General features: G+C 39.5%; 1 protein-coding gene and 1 non-coding gene across 4 annotated transcripts in view; one reads left to right on the forward strand and one right to left on the reverse strand.

The window, feature by feature from the left end:
* UBP1 (upstream binding protein 1) overlaps positions 1-19,459 on the reverse strand; it is a 52,514-nt gene that overhangs the window by 20,430 nt on the left and 12,625 nt on the right. For 2 of the 3 annotated variants that reach the window (XM_030932848.1, XM_010372971.2), the window contains exons 2-8: positions 16,756-16,907; positions 8,419-8,495; positions 4,531-4,636; positions 3,392-3,498; positions 1,243-1,395; positions 1,030-1,140; positions 484-591 (exon numbers count right to left, since the gene is read on the reverse strand). In XM_030932848.1, the coding sequence (XP_030788708.1) occupies positions 484-591; positions 1,030-1,140; positions 1,243-1,395; positions 3,392-3,498; positions 4,531-4,636; positions 8,419-8,495; positions 16,756-16,907 (814 nt within the window). The remainder of the gene's footprint in view (positions 1-483; positions 592-1,029; positions 1,141-1,242; positions 1,396-3,391; positions 3,499-4,530; positions 4,637-8,418; positions 8,496-16,755; positions 16,908-19,459) is intronic. The other variant, XM_010372970.2, reaches the window with a different exon arrangement.
* On the forward strand, positions 5,726-5,786 carry LOC115892142. The gene has a single exon (XR_004052030.1). It is a non-coding gene; the product is annotated as a U7 small nuclear RNA (small nuclear RNA).

A 19,459-nucleotide genomic window follows, 5' to 3' on the forward strand; every position in this document is an offset into this window, starting at 1 on the left:
TGCACGTGTTAATGTCAAGCTTGCTGCCATCATCTAACTGTCCACAAAATTTTCTTATCAAGTATACATATGAGAAAGCAAGACCCTTTTCAGTTACACAAAAATAATAGCTAATTTACTAAAGAAAGTATTTTCAATTAATTTCAGTGCTCTTGAAGGAGGTGTGTGTGTGAAGGAGAGAGAGGGAGGGAAGGAGGAAGGGAAGGAGTCAGGGAGGGAATACATATCTCTGAGTGTCTTTTTTTCCCTCCAAAACCACCCAATATGGTCAACATTGTTTTTTGCTTTGTTTTAAAGTGTTAGATTTAGGAAATTTTCCTCAGTGAGGAACAAACAGAAGCAGGAAGTCTAAACAAAAGCAAATTAAATCAAGACATGGACATCAAAAACAATTTTGGCTTTACTTTGCGGTGGAAGTTGGTCCTATATCTAACACTGCACAAGGTTTCTTGCACAATGAAAAGAGAAGCAGAAGTCCCTTACACTGCCTCGCTTTGCCAGAGAATCACCGTAGTCTGCTGGCAAAGTCCGCTTGCTGGACTTTTTCTGCTCATGTTCAACTGCATCTTCAATTATAGGCTCAAGCCTCATCTGGACAAACACCAAAGATTGGGATCAATGTCTTTTCATTATACAAAGAAAGATCTAACACCCTGTTTCATGTCTCTTCAGTCCAATTAAACAAATGTATGACTAACAGGATTCAAAGTTAAAGAAAATGCAAAACCCCAGCAGTGACAAAAATTGGACTTTCTAGGCCCCAACTTAAGTCTCTTGCCAACTTCAAAGTTTTTAAGGTCTGTTTCTAAGACCTCATTGGGATTTCAGCATCTTCATTTAAGATCCCACCCAGGAAACAGTCTAACAAAATCCCCAAATTTAAATATTTTCCCCACAAATTTCACAGACAATAACATGTCAAACTTCCACCCAATCTTCCCCAACCCTTTTGTAGCAAAACTCATCTTAGAAATAGACTAATATGCAACCTTTGCTTCTCTTCCAAAACCAAATGCTGCACTACATTACCTCTGTGAGGATTGTGGTATCATAGGACGGCTGATACTTTTCTTTTTCATGAGCTGTTCTCTTCTCCATCTTCTCTCGGTCAGTTTTTTGTTTCCTGTCTGCACCTTTAGGCTTAAAAACAAAGTATACTATTTCATCCATCAGGCTGCAGACACACAGCTTTATAGGCAAAACTAAGCCTTAATTACGGAAAACCCGGGTTCTCTCTCTCACCTTAAAAACTTTGATTTGGCAGCTAGCTGAGTGTAGATGATCTGTATATTCCCCGTTTTCGTTCTGCTTAAATGTGTCAACCTGGATCCTAAAGGGCACTCCCTTTTCACCTCCGTGCTTCCGTGGAGTAAATTCTGTGCTGATGCAGTGTACCTATAAAATGATTCAGGCTGAAATGGATTCAAAGACCTACCACTGGTTATTTTTCTATTTTGTTCCCTCTTGAGCGACCTGACACCACTATAAATTCAAGATCCTTTAAAATGAACTCATCACACATATTAGCCAAATTATCTATGAACCTCTCTAATTGTTTTTAAGATATGGCTTCCCTCTCACAAATCCAGCTTAGCCTCTCCAGACTTTCTGAGCTCTTGCCCATCACAATGCCTCTCCTCTAATGTAGGACTTGGCTCCCATCAGGGGTACAACACTACAGTAGCTTCCTATGTATACTGCCCACCTCCACCTGGGACTGTCTGCTAATCTCAGGCCCAGGGTCCTAAGCCCTGTTCAATCCACAGCAATCTTCACCTCATCATTTGGCGCTTCTGTTGTCTGTCCTCTACTGCCATTACCCCTGCTCTACCCAGCAAACCATCTTACTGCCGTTCCTACAGACACTACTTTGTGATACTTTGCCTGGGGAAATTTCATAGTCCAGAAAGCCCACTACCCATCCCATTCTGTATCCATCTGAACTCTCTGGTCAGCTCTTCAAAGTCCATTCAGGATCCAGAGGGCAATACTCATTTTCCACCACTCCTGCCCTGTCTCCTAATACCCACCCTGGATGACATCCTTAGGGTTTCACACAGAGTTAACAGGAAGACCTTGGTCATTTCTGACTGCTACACATCCCCTCTTCTAATGACTCACTATTAAAACTGATCTCTGTAATATGACAATACAACCTGAGATGTAACGCCAGGTCTTGTATCACTCTGATTTACTACATAACTAGTTGCCTTATAGACAAACACCAACAGTATGAGTTTATATCAATATTTGGCTGATATAAACCATGCCCCCAGTGATTTAACTGATGGAGAATAATATTGGTAGAATACCAAAAGGCAAAATACAAGTTATTTTTTACAGTTCATGCAAAGCATAGCTTATGTAGGCTGGTCAGCAAGTAAGTGGTTTTCCTCTTGTATATATTACCTACCTGGTAGTTTAAATTTCACCACATACAAATTTGAACATTCTGGGTATTAGAATTACTATTTTTTTTAAATACAGAATAATGATATTATAGTTACTTTAAAAAAATCATCTCTTAGAGACATGATATTTATGGATGAAATGGTATGTCTGAAACTTGCTTTAAAGTACTCTAACAGGCTGGGCACAGTGGCTCACACCTGTAATCACAGCACTTTAGGAGGACAAGGCAGGCGGATCACTTGAGGTCAGGAGCTCAAGACCAGTCTGGCCAACATGGTGAAACCCCCATCTCTACTAAAAATACAAAAATCAGTCAGGCATTGTGGTGCACACCTGTAATCCCAGCTACTCGGTAGGCTGAGAGATGAGAATCCCTTGAATCTGGGAGGCGGAGATCGCAGTGAGCCAAGATCAAGCCACTGTATTCCAGCCTGGACGACAGAATGAGACTCCATCTCAAAAACAAAACAAAACAAAACAAAACAAAAACCGTGCTCCAACAATAAAAAAGGGGGAAGAAACTACAAAAAACTGCTAAAGCCAGGTGACAGTTACATGGACAATTAATCATCATTATTATCCTATTTGTAGAGGTTTGAATTTTTCAGTATTAGAATGTTTTTAAAATAATGCTAGAAGGAATTTTAAAACCTCAATCTTTTTTCAGTTGTATCCTCTTAAATAGCAGCTTTTGTTCAAGAGAAATACATCTCATGAAGAACAGACATTTTCATTATTGGGACTACTAGTAGTAAAAATAACATTTGAATAATGCTTTACATATCATAGAATGTCTTCATATATGTTAGTTTAAAATAGGATGGACTTACTAGATTAAACCTAACTATGCATACAGAAAGACACTACAACATAGTTTACAAATAGGCATTTCAAGGAAATGATACTGTATCAAAAATTCAATCCTGCCACGACCTAAACAACTAGGTTAGTATGCTTCTAATAATGTAAAAATCCAAACCTGAATGAAAGCAGAGGTGCGTTTCGCTGGGTCCCACAGAAATTCAACCGCATTTAACTGGCTTGGATTTGTCCTTGTGTCAATTATTCCCACAGACATTGGAATATCTATGTTTTAAAAAGAAGTTACATAAAAACTCGTCCACTTTAAATAACTTAAAAACTTACAACCTATTATATTTTAATGAAATAATTGTAACTGCTTTGAACTCTGTCCTTCAATGGTCTCCATGATCAACTTCCTCAACATCGAAACCTACCCTAAATGAGTATCATAGTTTCCCCTACCATGGTTTGTATTTCATTTTTTAAGAATATGATAAGGCTGAGCGCGGTGGCTCACGCCTGTAATCCCAGCACTTTGGGCGGCCAAGGCAGGCGGATCACCTGAGCTCAGGAGTTTGATATCAGCCTGGCCAACATGGTGAAACCCCAACTCTACTAAAAATACAAAAATTAGCCGGACGCAGTGGCACACGCCTGTAGTCCCAGCTACTCAAAAGGCTGAGGCACAAGAATCGCTTGAACCCAGGAGGTGGAGGTTGCAGTGAGTCAAGATCATGCCACTGCACTCCAGCCTGGGTGACAGAGCAAAACTCCGTCTCAAAAAGAAAAAAAAAGATAGATGGTACCAGTTTACAATTAAATGGTTTCAAAATCATATAATTCCGGGTTCACATTAGTTTAGCACCAAAAAGTTACTTGACTTTTTAACTATAAAACAACTCTCTCGGTTCTTTATAATACAAAGATGGGAAAAAAAAAATAAGAAAAAAATGTATACATGCATACTTATATATGTGTGTGTACGTATATATAGAAAACAACTCTAAAGACACAAGATCCTAGCCAGGTATGGTGGCGCATGCCTGCAATCCCAGCTACTCGGGAGGCTAAGGCAGGAAAATCACTTGAAGATGGGAGGTGGAGGCTGCAGTGAGCCAAGATCATGCCACTGCACTTCATCCTGGGTGAGAGAGCAAGGCTCTGTCTCAAAAAAAAAAAAAAAAAGACAAGACATAAAATCCACAAACACCAAAACTTTCCCCACACAAGTAATTCATGATGCCCACATAATACATTACTGGGCATAGCTAAACAATGCCCTCATCTCCATGGTCTTTTGATCACTGCCTATACCTAAATCAAGAAGTCTGTCTCCTGGGCGATTCCACTTCCATCCTTCAAGTTGCTGATGCTCTGTGTATTGTAGCCGTCTGTCATGGAATACAACCCTTATGATGCTCTGTGGAATAAGTGGGGAAAATGAGTACTTTTAAACTGCTCCAGCTAAAATGCAGGACCATTTCTACTCCTTATGTGTTAACCCGTAGCAGTAGAACATATACAACCAGATTCTGTTGTAAACATTCCATAAGTGAACTCTTTTGCCCTTAGATACCTGGATTACAGTACAATTACTTGGTGCAAAGAATTATAACTCAAAAATTAAAATTATAAATAAAATGGTAACTTAGGTATTGATTTGACAAAATAATTTGTTATTGCAATTCAAAATTAAGGTTCTTCCCACTACAATTAATGAGCAAGAATTACATTCCTATAAAGAAAATACCAGATGCACACAGGAGTTATTAAAAATGAAAAGACAGAGACAGAGAAACCCAGGCACAATGGTAAAACTTTGTTAATTTAAAATAACAATTAACAATTGAGTTTTTTTGGCTGGGCGCGGTGGCTCACGCCTGTAATCCCAACTCTTTGGGAGACCGAGGAGGGCAGATCAGGAGGTCAGGAGATCGAGACCATCCTGGCTAACACGGTAAAACCTTGTCTCTACTAAAAACACAAAAAATGAGCCGGGCGTGGTGGTGGGCGCCTGTAGTCCTAGCAGCCAATTAAAAGTAGCAATTTTTTTATTTGAGATAGTTTTAAAAAGAGGTCAATGTGGGAGAAATTTATAGGGCTCAGTGGCTGCTTTATTCCATGCCCATCTTCCTCACCTGCACCCACACCTGCAGGGCCTGCCCAACCAATTACTCAGCACCCACTTCACACCTGACCACAGCAAAGCTCTCATAGTGATGATGCATAGGCTAGTGGTGGCCCCTAAGACACCAGTGCCAGTGGTTCACATTTGCTAGCCAGCTTGTCTCCAGAAAAAAGTACAGCACAGAAAATATCACAATTCTAATTGTTCCATATTCAGTGAGAACCATACTAAATACACATATTCAGATGAAAACAGTATGAGAATACAGATATTAGACTTCAGAGCTTTACTAAGCCCCATTCTAGGTCAGACTAAAATACTAAAGAAGATAAAAGGAGGATCAAAGTTAGGAAATTACAAGATATATAAGAAAAATTCTAGCATTGTATAGCTCTTTTAGAATTTGTCTAGCAGGTTTTCCAGTTTCTACCAGAAAACCCTACCCAAAAAAGAATGGAAAGGAAAAACGAAAGGAAAGAAAAGGAAGGGAGGAAGGGAGAGAAAAAGAGAGGGAAAAGGGAGGGAGCAAGGAAAGGAACTTCTTAAATGAAATGGGGAGAAAATCTCATTATCTGAAAGCTCTCCCTAAAAGGAGATTGACTACATTTTCAGAACTAGCAACATGTGATGGGGCCCTAACAATAAGACTGAAAGAAAAAAACAGAACAAAAAAAGACAAAAACAGAACAATCAGAGAAAGCACATTGCTAAATATGTTCAGCACATTCAAGAAGTTCCAAAGCACCTTTGCAAACCTATCACTTGATCCCTAAGGTTCCCCCCCGAGATTTAAGTAGTATAGTCGAAGATCCTAGGGCCAGTAAATAAAACTCTAGAAGTTTGAAGCATATTGTAGGGACTCTCTAGCTAAAAAAGGATGTGATTTCCAAGAAATTCATCCTGCAGTCTTTGGTAGTAGCAGACAGTAGCTCTTAATCCCAGACAAGCTTACAGAATATAACTGGATGCCTGGCACATCCACCAAAAATCATGCAGCTGGCTTATCAAAGATGAAGCCAATGTAAAGTGCTTTAAAAATTAACTCTTTTCAATCAGTGAGCTAAATATTTAGATACTGATGCCTTCAGAATAAGTGGAATATACTTGTCTAGTATACTAACACTTAACTAGTGTTGTGTCAGCGAAACATTTATTGTGCATTTATAAGTTAATGGTTTTGCTACTAACAGTAGTTCATTATGTCATAATGAGGTGTCATTTTCCCCTTTATTTACTTGCATTAGTTTTGTGTATTAAATGTTTTTACATGTTTTAATTTGCAAGTAAATACGAGGAAGTTGAACTTAAAAGCAGTTATACAACTTAACCCTGCTATTCCAAGTTAATCTGACAGGTATTTCAACCAGCTTGCCAAAATATTTTAAGCATTAGGTATCACCTATCAGACTAATTATTCCTAAATCCTACCACCTATTCAGGGAACTGCCCTGGAAAGCCAGCTTATCTCCACTGATAAATGACAAAGACAATTGCTTCAGAATTGATTTTCTTCAATGCCTTGATGGACACTGAATTTTGGCATTTGGTCTGGATGTCAAAGTTTGTTATATTTTCCTCAGAGCACTGAATGGTCATGAATGAGGAACTGAGTTAAAATTACGAATTAGTAAATTCTATAATCCAGCATACACAAAAAAAGCACAAGGGGGAATAGATGAAACAAGACTGGTAAATTGTGGAGAATGTTGAAGTTGGCAGGAGAACTTATAAGAACTCATGATATATACCAGATATATTTATTATGTACCACCATATGATGGATATATGTGGATTCATTGTACCATTCTCTTTACTTCTGGGTATGTTCAAATTTTACCATAATAAAATATTTTTAAAATTGTTCTAACATTTTTGGATCCAGTTTTAAAGACCTCAATATAGGGCCCATCAAACCCTACTAAATTTTATTATGGAGTTTACAATTAAAACAACTTTCCAACTCTTTCACACTGATACATTAAAAAAATAAAAAAAATTAAAAAAAACCCAGCATCTTACACGTGATGAGGCCCTAACAGTAAGACAAAAAGAAAAAAAAAAAACACACACACACACACACACACACACAGAACAAAGACAGACAAAAACAGAACAATCAGAGAAAGCACACTGCTGAATATGTTCTGCACATTCAAGAAGTTCCACAGCACCTTTGGTAACCTATCATTTGATCCCCAAGTAACCTTCCAGGTGCCCTCCAGGTACTGGGCAGCTGGCTTTCCCAGACATGCCAAATTAGTTAACACACCAAATTTAGATTGCCTGAATTCAATTCCCACCACAAGGCTGTCCTTCCCATGTTTACCCACCAAAAAGGCAGATCCACAGAGGGCAGTGTCTTTCCAATAGAATGCCCCTCCACACTGAGGGCCCAGCAGCACCTGGGCCCTGACATGCCACTCTGTGGGGAGATGGAAAGATCAAGAGAACTTGTCTCTTGCTAACACGTAGTCACATGAGGTTTCACCTTTCCCCAATTAAGATTCTTTCATTAACCCTGCCCTGTAATGCTATGGAATTTATAACTAGCCATGATGTATGATGGATACAGGCTAGGAGGGGCCGGGGGCAGGGATTGTTCTGAAGATATATCCTAAAAGAACAGGTTAGCTGGAGAACAGCCATGCCTCCTACACCTAGGATGACTGACTTCTTAAGTCAGATACATGGGTAGGGTGAACAGAGATTTCAATTTTTTTAATGAAATTTTACAAGGTAAAGGATTTTTTAAAGTTTTATGCCAACACTGACATTCTTCCCCATATTATCTTTTACTTTTAGAGAGGCTTATAGTTTTTTGTTGTGGTGGTGAGTTTTTTACCCCATAACTGCAACTAACTTTTCTATTGTTCCTTGATTTCCAAGGGTCTTTCACAATTACTCTACCCAATAATGGCTATAATTCCCATTTTACAGGTGAATAAACAAAATATAGCTCAAGAAGTTAAAAAGTTGTAATACAACAACTATTGAAGTGAAATTAATTTTTTTTAAAACAAAAACTCATTCAATCACAGCAATATCCACTGGGAATTAAAATGGACTGTCCTTACCTTTACTAATTTTCCACTGATCTCAGGCATATCACCCATTTTCCGATTATCCAGCATCCGAATTTCATAAGACTGACCTATTTAAAGAAATTGTGTATAAAAAACAATCCTTATAAAGAACATCACTTTGCTTAACATAATTCAAAATGCATGTTTCTCAGAACATACATTACACAATGATAGTTAACTTGCTAGAGAAGCAAATTCAGGTTGATCCTTCTTTTCCCTGAAAAATCACACCAACCTTCTGTCCTTACATCATTACAGGAGACAAGAGTTTCTCTGTCCATTTATCTTCATCTGCCACTCTCTTACACTAAATTTTTATTATGCTTGCATTACCTAAGACTAATTTTTTTAACAGCTTTTCTCAGATATAGTTTACATACCATAAAATTCACATTTTAAAAAAGTGCGTAATTCATTGGTTTTCTGTATAGTCAGAGTTGTACAACCATCACCACTACCAGTTTTAGAACATTTGCATCATCCTAAGAGGAAACCTATATTAGTAGTCATTTCCCATCCCTCCCACACACCCACCCCCAACCCCCCGCCCCGCCAACTGCTAGCAATCACCAATCTACTTTCTGTCTCTATGATTTGCCCACTCTACTTTTATAAACAGAATCATACAATATGTGGGTATTTGTGCCTTGCTTTATAAACTTAGCATAATGTTTTCAAGGTTTACCCATATGTAGTATGTGTCAGTCCTTTTTATTGCCAAATAATATTCATTCCTTTTTATTGCCTAATACTAGTCCATTGTGTAAAGAACATACAAAATTTTGTTTATCCATTCATCAGTTGATGGATATTTGGGTTGTTTCCACTTTAAATATTCATTAGAAAACACAGACATTCACACATCAATCTAGATAATTAGGAAAATGCTGCAAAAAAATTAATAATGTACTCCAAATCCACAAAAAATGATTTCTGGATTATGTTATTAAATAATAAAAATGACAGTATAATTTGGCATGCAGAAAATCAGTAAAAATTAAAGAATGCTTATAATATCACATGAAGTTGAGAATCTTTATAACTACCAATACCTTGTCCATACTCCCAGGGGGCTTACAGAAAAATATATAAAGGATTCTAGAGTATAGGATCAAAATTCAACAAGGGGTTATTAAAATACAACTACATCACTCCAAGGCTGGTAAAGAAAAACAACATATATACAGTCTGTTACAAAGAAAACTTGCTTATATTCATTCAACAGACAGAGAAACACTAAAGAACACCTTTATGGCAAGAGACATTTTTAAAAAGTTAAGACACAGATTGGAAGAAGAGATATGCAGTATATTTAACAATGGATCTGTATTCTGAAAACAGTAAGAAATAATTTTCAAAATGAAGAATACAAAGTTTTGAAAAATACACTATTTATATTTAAAATTACACTCAACCTCACAAGAATTTAGGAAATAAAAATTAACAAAAGGTTTATGCTGATTATCAGATCAATAAGAAATATTTATTTATTTTTATTTATTTATTTTGACAGGGAGCTGCGCTCTGTCGCCCAGGCTGGAATGCAGTGGCGCAATCTCGGCTCACTGCAACCTCCGCCTCCCAGGTTCAAGCAACTCTCCCTGCCTTGGACTCCCGAGTAGCTGAGATTACAGGTGCCCGCCAGCACGCGCAGCTAATTTTTGTATTATTTTTTAGTAGAGACAGGGTTTCGCCATGTTGGCCAGGCAGATCTTGAACTCCTGACCTCAGGTGATCCACCTGCCTCAGCCTCCCAAAGTGCTGGGATTACAGGTGTGAGCCACCACACCTGACCATAAGAAGTATTTAATTAGGCTGGACCCGGTGGCTCACACCTGTAAACCCAGCACTTTGGGAGGCCGAGGCAGGCGAACCATGAGGCCAGGAAATAGAGACCATCCTGGCTAACACAGTGAAATCCCATCTCTACTAAAAACACAAAAAATTAGCCGGGTGTGGTGGCACACGCCTGTAGTCCCAGCTACTCTGGAGGCTGAGGCAGGAGAATCGCTTGAACCCAGGAGACGGAGGTTGCAGTGAGCTGAGATCACGCCATTGCACTTCAACCTGGGCGACAGAGTGAGACTCCATCTCAAAAACAAACAAACAAACAAAAAAAGAAGTATTTAATTAAAAATCAAGTGGGCAAGTGTGGGGGAGAAATAACCTTGAATAATGTACAGAATATAAACTAAAAAGTCTTTCTAAAAGGCAATGTGCTGCACCTGCCAACAAATTAAATACTATGCCCTTTGACTCAGGGATTCTGATTGGTCAAGTAAAAAAAAAAAAAAAAAGTGTCACAGAGGGAATATTTGCAAGTGGCATTATACATGAAGGACTAATCTCCCCAGTACATAAAGAGCTCCTATAAAACTGAACAAATGGGCTGGGCACGGTGGCTCACGCCTGCAATCCCAGCACTTTGGCAGCCTGAGGCGGGCAGATCACCTGACGTCGGGAGTTTGAGACCAACCTGACCAACATGGAGAAACCTCATCTCTACTAAAGATACAAAAATTAGCTGGGTATGGTGGTGCATGCCTGTAATCCCAGCTACTTGGGAAGCTGAGGCAGGAGAATTGCTTGAACCTGGTAGGTGGAGGTTGCAGTGAGCTGAGATTGCGCCATTGCACTCCAGCCCGGGCAACAAGAACAAAACTCTGCCTCCAAAAATTGCTAACAAATGTCCAGTATCCCTAGAAGAAAAAAATGAGCAAATGAAATGGGCATGTGGGGTTCACAAAAGAAGGAAATGCCAACAGTTCTTAAACGTATTGAAAGACACTCAACTTCCATTAGAGAAATGCAAATTAAAACCACACTGAAATCATTTTTCACCTATCAGATCAGCATAAATCCGTCAGTTTTCTGCTATATTAGATGTAAAGTGTAACAGAAAGAAGAGTTGAGGATTACTCCTGATTTCTGATCAAGGAATTGAACAGTCACCATTTCCTAACCTCAAAGACAGCTAGGAGCTCACTTGAGGCACAAAAATCAAGAGTTGGCCAAGTGGAGTGGCTCACACCTATAAGTCTTGCACTTTGGAAGGTCAGGGAGGGCAGATTACTTGAGGTCGGGAGTTCAAGACCAGCCTGACCAACATGGTGAAACCCCGTCTCTACTAAAAATACAACTTAGGCTGGGCACAGTGGCTCACGCTTGTAATCCCAGCACTTTGGGAGGATCACGAGGTCAGGAGTTTGAGACCAGCCTGGCCAACACAGTGAAACCCTGTCTCTACTAAAAATGCAAAAATTAGCTGGGCGTGGTGGCAGGCCCCTGTAATGCCAGCAACTCCAGAGGCTGAGGCAGGAGAATCACTTGAACCTGTGAGGCGGAGGTTGCGGTGAGCCGAGATCGTGCCATTGCACTCCAGCCTGGGCAATAAGAGCGAGACTCCATCTCAACAACAACAACAAAAAAAAAACAAAACAAAACAAAACAAAAAAAACACAAGAAAAAAGGCTCTGTAACACTTGCTATGCTTAAAGTGGTTTCCCTATTGGAAACTGTTATATTCTTCAATGGTAATATCCACTGAGAGAACAACCAGACTTTAAGAAATATCCTAATGTCTCCCCCAATCCATAAGTATTTTAATACCATGGCTTCCTGAAACAATAGTCTAGGTTGTAACTGAAATATAAAGAAGGATCCAGTATTAATGAAATATAAAGTTAATACAGACCAACAATAATATTCTATGAGACGCTAGTCCTGTTTTTAGCTTTATCTTCTCAATTTACTTTTCATGTTTTATTTTTTGTTCCATTTTTGGCTCAGAAATGCAAAACTTCTGCCAGAGTTGAAAAATATGACTGTTGTGATTCATGTCCCCACCCACCCTTGAAGACACATACTCTAGCTTCGTCAAATGGAACTCCAGGGTAGCGTGGAGCCCAAGATGTGACAGTATTTTGCTAAGTTCAATGCTTTAGAAACCTTATTTCTAAAGTCCTATTCCTATCATAAAATTTTAGTAACATGAACTGAAACTAATCAGGAGGAAATCTACTGTTGTGAAAAATGAAACTAAGCAAAAAAAACTTTCCGAAATATTTAACAGAACTCTTAAACCAATAAACATGCTGTTTCTAGGGCCTTATATCTGTACTTTATTAACATTCTTTTTTCTTTTTTGAGACAAAGTCTCACTCTATTGCCCAGGCTGGAGTACAGCGGCGCAATCTGGGCTCACTGCAACCTCCATCTCCCAAATTCAAGCAATTCTCATGCCTCAGCCTCCCAAGTAGCTGGGATTACAGGTGTGTGCCACCATACTTGGATTTTTTTTTTTTTTTTTGAGTTGGAGTCTCACTCTGTTGTCAGGCTGGAGGGCAGTGGTGCAATCTCGGCTCACTGTCACCTCCGCCTCCTGGGTTCAGGAAATTCTCCTGCCTCAGCCTCCTGAGTAGCTGGGACTACAGGCACGTGCCAGCACGCCCAGCTAATTTTTGTATTTTTAGTAGAGACGGGGTTTCACCATGTTGGCTAGGATGATCTCGATCTCTTGACCTCATGATCCACCCACCACAGCCTCCCAAAGTGCTGGCTTTACAGGCGTGAGCCACCGTGCCCAGCCTAATTGTTATATTTTTAGTAGAGATGGTGTTTTACCATGTTGGCCAGGCTAGTATCGAACTCCCAACCTCAGATATCCACCCTCTTCGGCCTCCCAAAATGCTGGGATTACAGGCTTGTTAATTAACATTCTTAGCATTCTCCATGTAGATTTTGGTCTCCAAATGAAAATGCATTTGGGGAGTAACAAGGAGAAATTCTTTTTATTGGAAGAGTTAGGGGTTGATCCAGCAGTAGCAAGTCAGCAAGGGAGTAAGATCAGAAGTCTCACTCATATTATCAGGTGTGGAAGCATCAAAGGCTTAGCCCCCAGCTGTTAAGACAAAAGGCAGCCTATTCCAGCCAGAGCCCTGCCCAAAGGGAAAGCCAGCTATATGTACTCCACCCTCTGGTGGCTCCATGTTGGGACTACAGTTTTTACTCCACAGTTAAAGTCAAGGACTTAAATGCTCTTCTTATTCAGGCATAACCAGGCAAACACAAATACAGGTTGCTTTTTTTTGTTTGCATGGGGCGGGGGCGGGAGACTGGAGTACAGTGGTACAATCTTGGCTCACTCCAACCTCCACCTCCCAGGTTCAAGTGATTCTCCTGCCTCAGCCTCCCGAGTAGCTGGGACTACAGGCATGCACCACCATGCTTGGCTACTTTTATATTTTCAGTAGAGATGGTTTCACCATGTTGGCCAGGCTGGTCTTGAACTCTTAACCCTCAGGTGATCTGCCTGCCTCGGCCTCCGAAAGTGCTGGGATTACAGGCATGAGCCACCGCACCCAGCCTCAAACACAAATAAGTTTGTTGTTTTTTTTGTTTGTTTGTTTTTTTGAGACGGAGTCTTGCTCTGCCACCCAGGCTGGAGTGCAGTGGCCGGATCTCAGCTCACTGCAAGCTCCGCCTCCCGGGTTTACGCCATTCTCCTGCCTCAGCCTCCCGAGTAGCTGGGACTATAGGCGCCCGCCACCTCGCCCGGCTAGTTTTTTTTTTGTATTTTTTTAGTAGAGACGGGCTTTCACCGGGTTAGCCAGGATGGTCTCGATCTCCTGACCTTGTGATCCACCCGTCTCAGCCTCCCAAAGTGCTGGGATTACAGGCTTGAGCCACCGCGCCCGGCTCATATAGGTATTATTTTGAAAGGCATTATAATTTCTTTTAAAAGGGTACATAAAAGTACAATTCCTTTAAAATTACTCAAAAAAAAATTTTTTTTTTTTGAGACAGAGTCTTGCTCTGTCGCCCAGGCTGGAGTGCAGTTCTGCGATCTCAGCTCACTGCAACCTCCACCTCTTGGGTTCAAGTGATTCTCCTGACTCGGCCTCCTGAGTAGCTGGGACTACAAGTGTGTGCCACCACGCCTGGCTAATTTTTGTATTTCTAGTAGAGATGGGATTTCACCATGTTGGCCAGGATGGTCTCAATCTTCTGACCTCATGGATCCGCCCACCTTGGCCTCCCAAAGTGCTAGGATTACAGGCGCGAGCCATCGTGCCCAGCCCTTATTTTTTAAAATTACTAAAATATATGTTGTTTTAAACATGTCTACATATACAGTTCAGCTTTCTACCTTTTTTCTGAAAAGACTAGGAAAAATCAAGAAATAACACAATTCCAGAACCAAGAAAATACTCAACATTAATACTGCAGTAAGCGGAATAAAGTACAAGAAAACCACCTGCCCTTATATTGATTATATTCAAGTGAGGTATCATCTGAGAAAGAGGCACAAGGGAGCCTACTGGAGTGCTGGAAAAGGTAAAAATATGTAATAGTTTCAAGGAAATATATATGTAAAAATTCATTAAGATTTGTGCACATTACTGTAATACTTCAAAAAAATTTTGTTAAAACCTAAGCTTTCCAAATTGACACTGAGCAAAGTAATTAACTGTTCTAAGTTTAATCTATAAAATGAATAAACCTATCCTAGAGTTACTGTGGGAACTGAATAAGGTTACCACATGTATTTAGTACAATGCTAGATGCACAGTATCAATTAGTGTCAGTCTACTATATCACTACTACAGATGGCAGATTATGACTTTTATCGACATGAAATATCTTTATCTGGTTTAAGGACAACCATGATAAACTATGGGCATTCCCCAGGCCAATAGATGCACATCCTACATGTTCCTTTAAACAGTGTGTGTATGTATACTAATTCATTCCATGGTATGTATGTAACAGAACTTATTCAACTATTCCACAAGTAAAGAAAATTCAGGTTATTTCGTTTTTTATCTTTAGAAATAAAGTTACAGTGAATATCCTTACCCCTACATTGTTTCTTCTGTTATTTTTATGTCTAAAACAGATTACCAAATAAGTTCTTAAGGTTCTTTCAAATATAAAACGTAAGTCTCAAATAAGTGATTGCCTACCCAAACACTAAATATAAAAACAAACAGGGTATTGTCAGAAGTGCTAGAGACAGGACTACCTGAAGGTAAAACCTTGTAACTTATACATCAAATGAAAAGGTACAAATAAGTTATTCTTCCACATTTCAGAATATTAATCACATGTAAAAGTCTAAAATCTATTGCTCTTTCCAAAACTTCAGGAGTAAAAATTATATTTAATGACAGAAAAATAAACACTATATACTCTTAAGTGAAGAGATGCATAATTCTAATTTTTTGAAAGGAAACATATATACATTCAAGAAACAGACCAAAAAGCTTAATTAGTCAATTTTTGGCATTATCCCTTCACATATTTCCCAGTTTTTCTACAATGAGCACATAACAGTAAAAATGTTCAAAAATTTTTTTAAAATCAGAATTCAACATGCTTTCAGTATATGTATCCAACAAATTAATTCCTGCATTCAAAGCACTTTTGTTTACAGCGGTAAGTCACATCAGCCTGTGCCCAAACTGTAAAGAGCAATCTCTCCTCTTTCCAAAGATAAACTGAGCCGGGTGCAATGGCTCACGCCTGTAATCCCAGCACTTTGGGAGGCTGAGGCAGGCAGATCACTTAAGGTCAGGAGTTCGAGACCAGCCTGGCCAACATGGTGAAACCCTGTCTACTAAAATTACACAAAATTAGCTGGGTGTGATGGTGGTGAGTGCCTGTAATCCCGGCTACTTGGGAGGCTGAGGCACGAGAATTGCTTTAACCTGGGAGGCGGAGGTTGCAGTGAGCCGGTATCTCACCACTGCACTCCAGCCTGGGCGACAGAGCAAAACCCAGACTCAAAAAAAATAAAAAAGTACCCCTACATCTCTATTTTCCCTCCTTCCCCACCATCCCTTTCATATCACTGAAATGTAACACTCTGACATAAACTACAAACAAGATATAGAGGATAAAATATGATGTTGTTTAGCCATAGACTCCATCCTGGTGCAGCTTAAGTCTATTTTCAGCACAGAACTGATTCATGTTCAAAATCCAGGTTCCTTGCTAGCTGGACTTCTGATTCATTCTCAAGTTCCATATTGAAATCACTGTCCCTAAAAATAACTGACTTTCTTTCCTACTTGCTAGTCCTTTGGATTATGTCTTTAAAAATCCTGTAATAAATCTTCCTCCTCAGACCCTCTTTAACACAAATCAGTTTACACAAACTGTACTTCAGCTGCTCACAGTAAAATTCCTACAATTTTCATTAAGTTGTAAAATTTAAGAAAAGAACCTCATTTTTAATTATTACCAATAATCTAGGCTACAATGCCAAAATATTAGTTTGTATTTCTGTAAATTCTTACATGTCAAATGTGACATAGCCAAACTAACCTTGGTTCAAATAAGTAAGGGTTTCATCATGCAGTTTTACTGCTGGCGACGTTGCGGCACACATCACATACTGAAAGGGTGGGTGCTCTGTTTCACCATCCAATGGAAGGCTGGAATCTTCCTGCTTGAAAATGGGCAATGCCAAGACATCACTGAAAAGCAAAAAATCAACACTGACCTTACTTTGGGTTTGAAATATTTGTCTATGGCCTTATCATCCTGAATGCGCCCAATCTTGTCTGAAATATTTAAAAGCATATAAACATTTAGGGATAGTTTTTTTTTTTAAATTTAAGATCAGAAATTGTATGTACAATAAAAGAACTATTAATGCTATGTGTGGTTCATCTAAAGGATGGCATTAACAACCCCTATCTCAGAGTGGGAAGTGGCGGGGGGCAGCAGGGCAGCTCTGAATATATATATATATATATGGCACTTTAAAAAATTCTTTTAAAACTTTAAGGTCCAGATTCATTCTATTAAAAAAAGCAAGTCAAGAGTACATTGCTACCCGATTTGAAAGGCAAGAAATAATACTACTGCCAAAGATAGGTCACACTTGACACCACCGAATTACAAAGAAGCATTTGATTAAAATGGGGCTTTACAAAAAGTTCCCTGCTGTGCCTTGGCAAGTGCTAAGAACATAAAGCTTCATGCCTAGTCTAAAACAATGGCTCCTTCTGAGAGGTAAACAGTAGCAGCAGCAACAGCTGCTATTCTACCCCCAAGAATAATCTGGGGCCCTGACTGGGAGAGTGATGAGGGGTCTTCTGGGACACTGTCCATATTGGATGTGTTTAACAGCTTTATTGAGATATAATTTACATATCATAAAGTCACCCTTTTAAAGTTTGTAATTCAGTGGTTTTAAGTATATTCACATCATCATTATCTAATTCTTGAATTCCAAAATATTTTCTCCACTCAAAAAGAAATGCCATACCCATTAGCAGTCACTCACCATACTATCCCAGACCTACTCAGCCCCTGGCAACTTTCTATCTCTACGGATTTGCTATTTGGGACATTTAAATGGAATCATATGACTATGTGGTCTTTTGTGACTGGCTTCTTTCACTTAGCATGTTTCATGGACCATCCATGTTCTAACATGTACCAATGCTTCATTCTTTTTTATGGCTCCATTCCATTGTATAGACATACCATACTCTGTATCCATTCACATCATGGCCATCTGGGTTGTTTCCATTTTTCAGCAATTATGAATAATGCTGCTATGAACACTTTTCTATGTTTTTGTGTAGATAAATTCCTCTAAGTATATACTAGAACTGGAATTAATGGATCACATTGTAACTCTGTTTAACTTTATTTCTTTTACTTATTTTTTTGGAGACAAAGTCTCTCTTTGTCACCCAGGCTGGAGTGCAGTGGTGTTATCTTGGCTCACCACAACCTCTGAATCCTGGGCTCAAGTCATCCTCATGCTTCTGCCTCCCAAGTAGCTGGGATTAGAGGCATGTGCCACCACACCCGGCTAATTGTATTTTTAGTAGAGACGGGGTTTCACCATGTAGGCCAGACTAGTCTCAAACTCCTGGCCTCAAGTGATCTGCCTGCCTCAGCCTCCCAAAGTACTGGGATTACAGGCGTGAGCCATCACGCCCGGGCTCTGTTTAATTTTGTGAGCAACTGCCAAGCTGTTTTTCAAAGTGGTTGCAATCATTTTACATTTCCCCTATTAATGTATGGAGAGTGATTATTTGTTTTTAAGATAATTATCTGAGCTGTACATTTGTATCTTTTCTATACTCATTCTTCAATAAAAAGTAAAATAATAACAGTAGCAACAACAAAACATCCAAACGAATAACTACTATATCAACACCAATAATAGGGACTTGTCTGAACTGCTTATTTTATCTTTTTTTCCTACAAGCTGTTCACTCAGATACTTGGGTAGCCAGGTCAATTCAATTCAATTCAAAAACAGAATGTGAAAACAAGTGAAATGGGATGGAAACCCTGGGAGAGAACGTTATCCCACCAGTAGACCCTACTCCCCACATGCACTTCTGCACTGTGCTGATTTTCTTTTTTTTTTTTTTTGAGACGGAGTCTCGCTCAGTCGCCCAGGCTAGAGTGCAGTGGCACGATCTTGGCTTACTGCAAGCTCCACCTCCCAGGTTTACGCCATTCTCCTGCCTCAGCCTCCAGAGTAGCTGGGACTACAGGCACCCGCCACCACTCCCAGCTAATTTTTGTATTTTTAGTAGAGACAGGGTTTCACCGTGTTAGCCAGGATGGTCTCGATCTCCTGACCTTGTGATCTACCTGCCTGAGCCTCCCAAAGTGCAGGGATTACAGGCGTAAGCCACTGCGCCCAGCCACTGATTTTCAAAGATACTAACTATCCACTAATTCTCCCTTTCTTATTTATACCCAGGAATTGTCAAAACACTCCTAGGTACACAAGTAATAACCAAGGATCACATGGTTAGCAGTGGTCCCCAACACTCCCATAGAGTTCTCTCAACACCTTGACCTAGGGATTTTGCCCCATCTAAGCTCCTGCCTTGGGGGCAGATACAACAAAACAAACAAACAAAAAGAATCAGATCACCTCTTTTTATAAAGAGGTCATGATAGTAAAATTGGCTCCAGGGAAGATGAAAATATATATTGCATTTTATGCATATGTAAGCATTTAAAACCCTCTCAGGGAGAAAGAAAACAA

This window comes from Rhinopithecus roxellana, chromosome 1 (genome assembly GCF_007565055.1).
Source record: "Rhinopithecus roxellana isolate Shanxi Qingling chromosome 1, ASM756505v1, whole genome shotgun sequence".
NCBI classification, from domain to species: Eukaryota; Metazoa; Chordata; class Mammalia; order Primates; family Cercopithecidae; genus Rhinopithecus; species Rhinopithecus roxellana.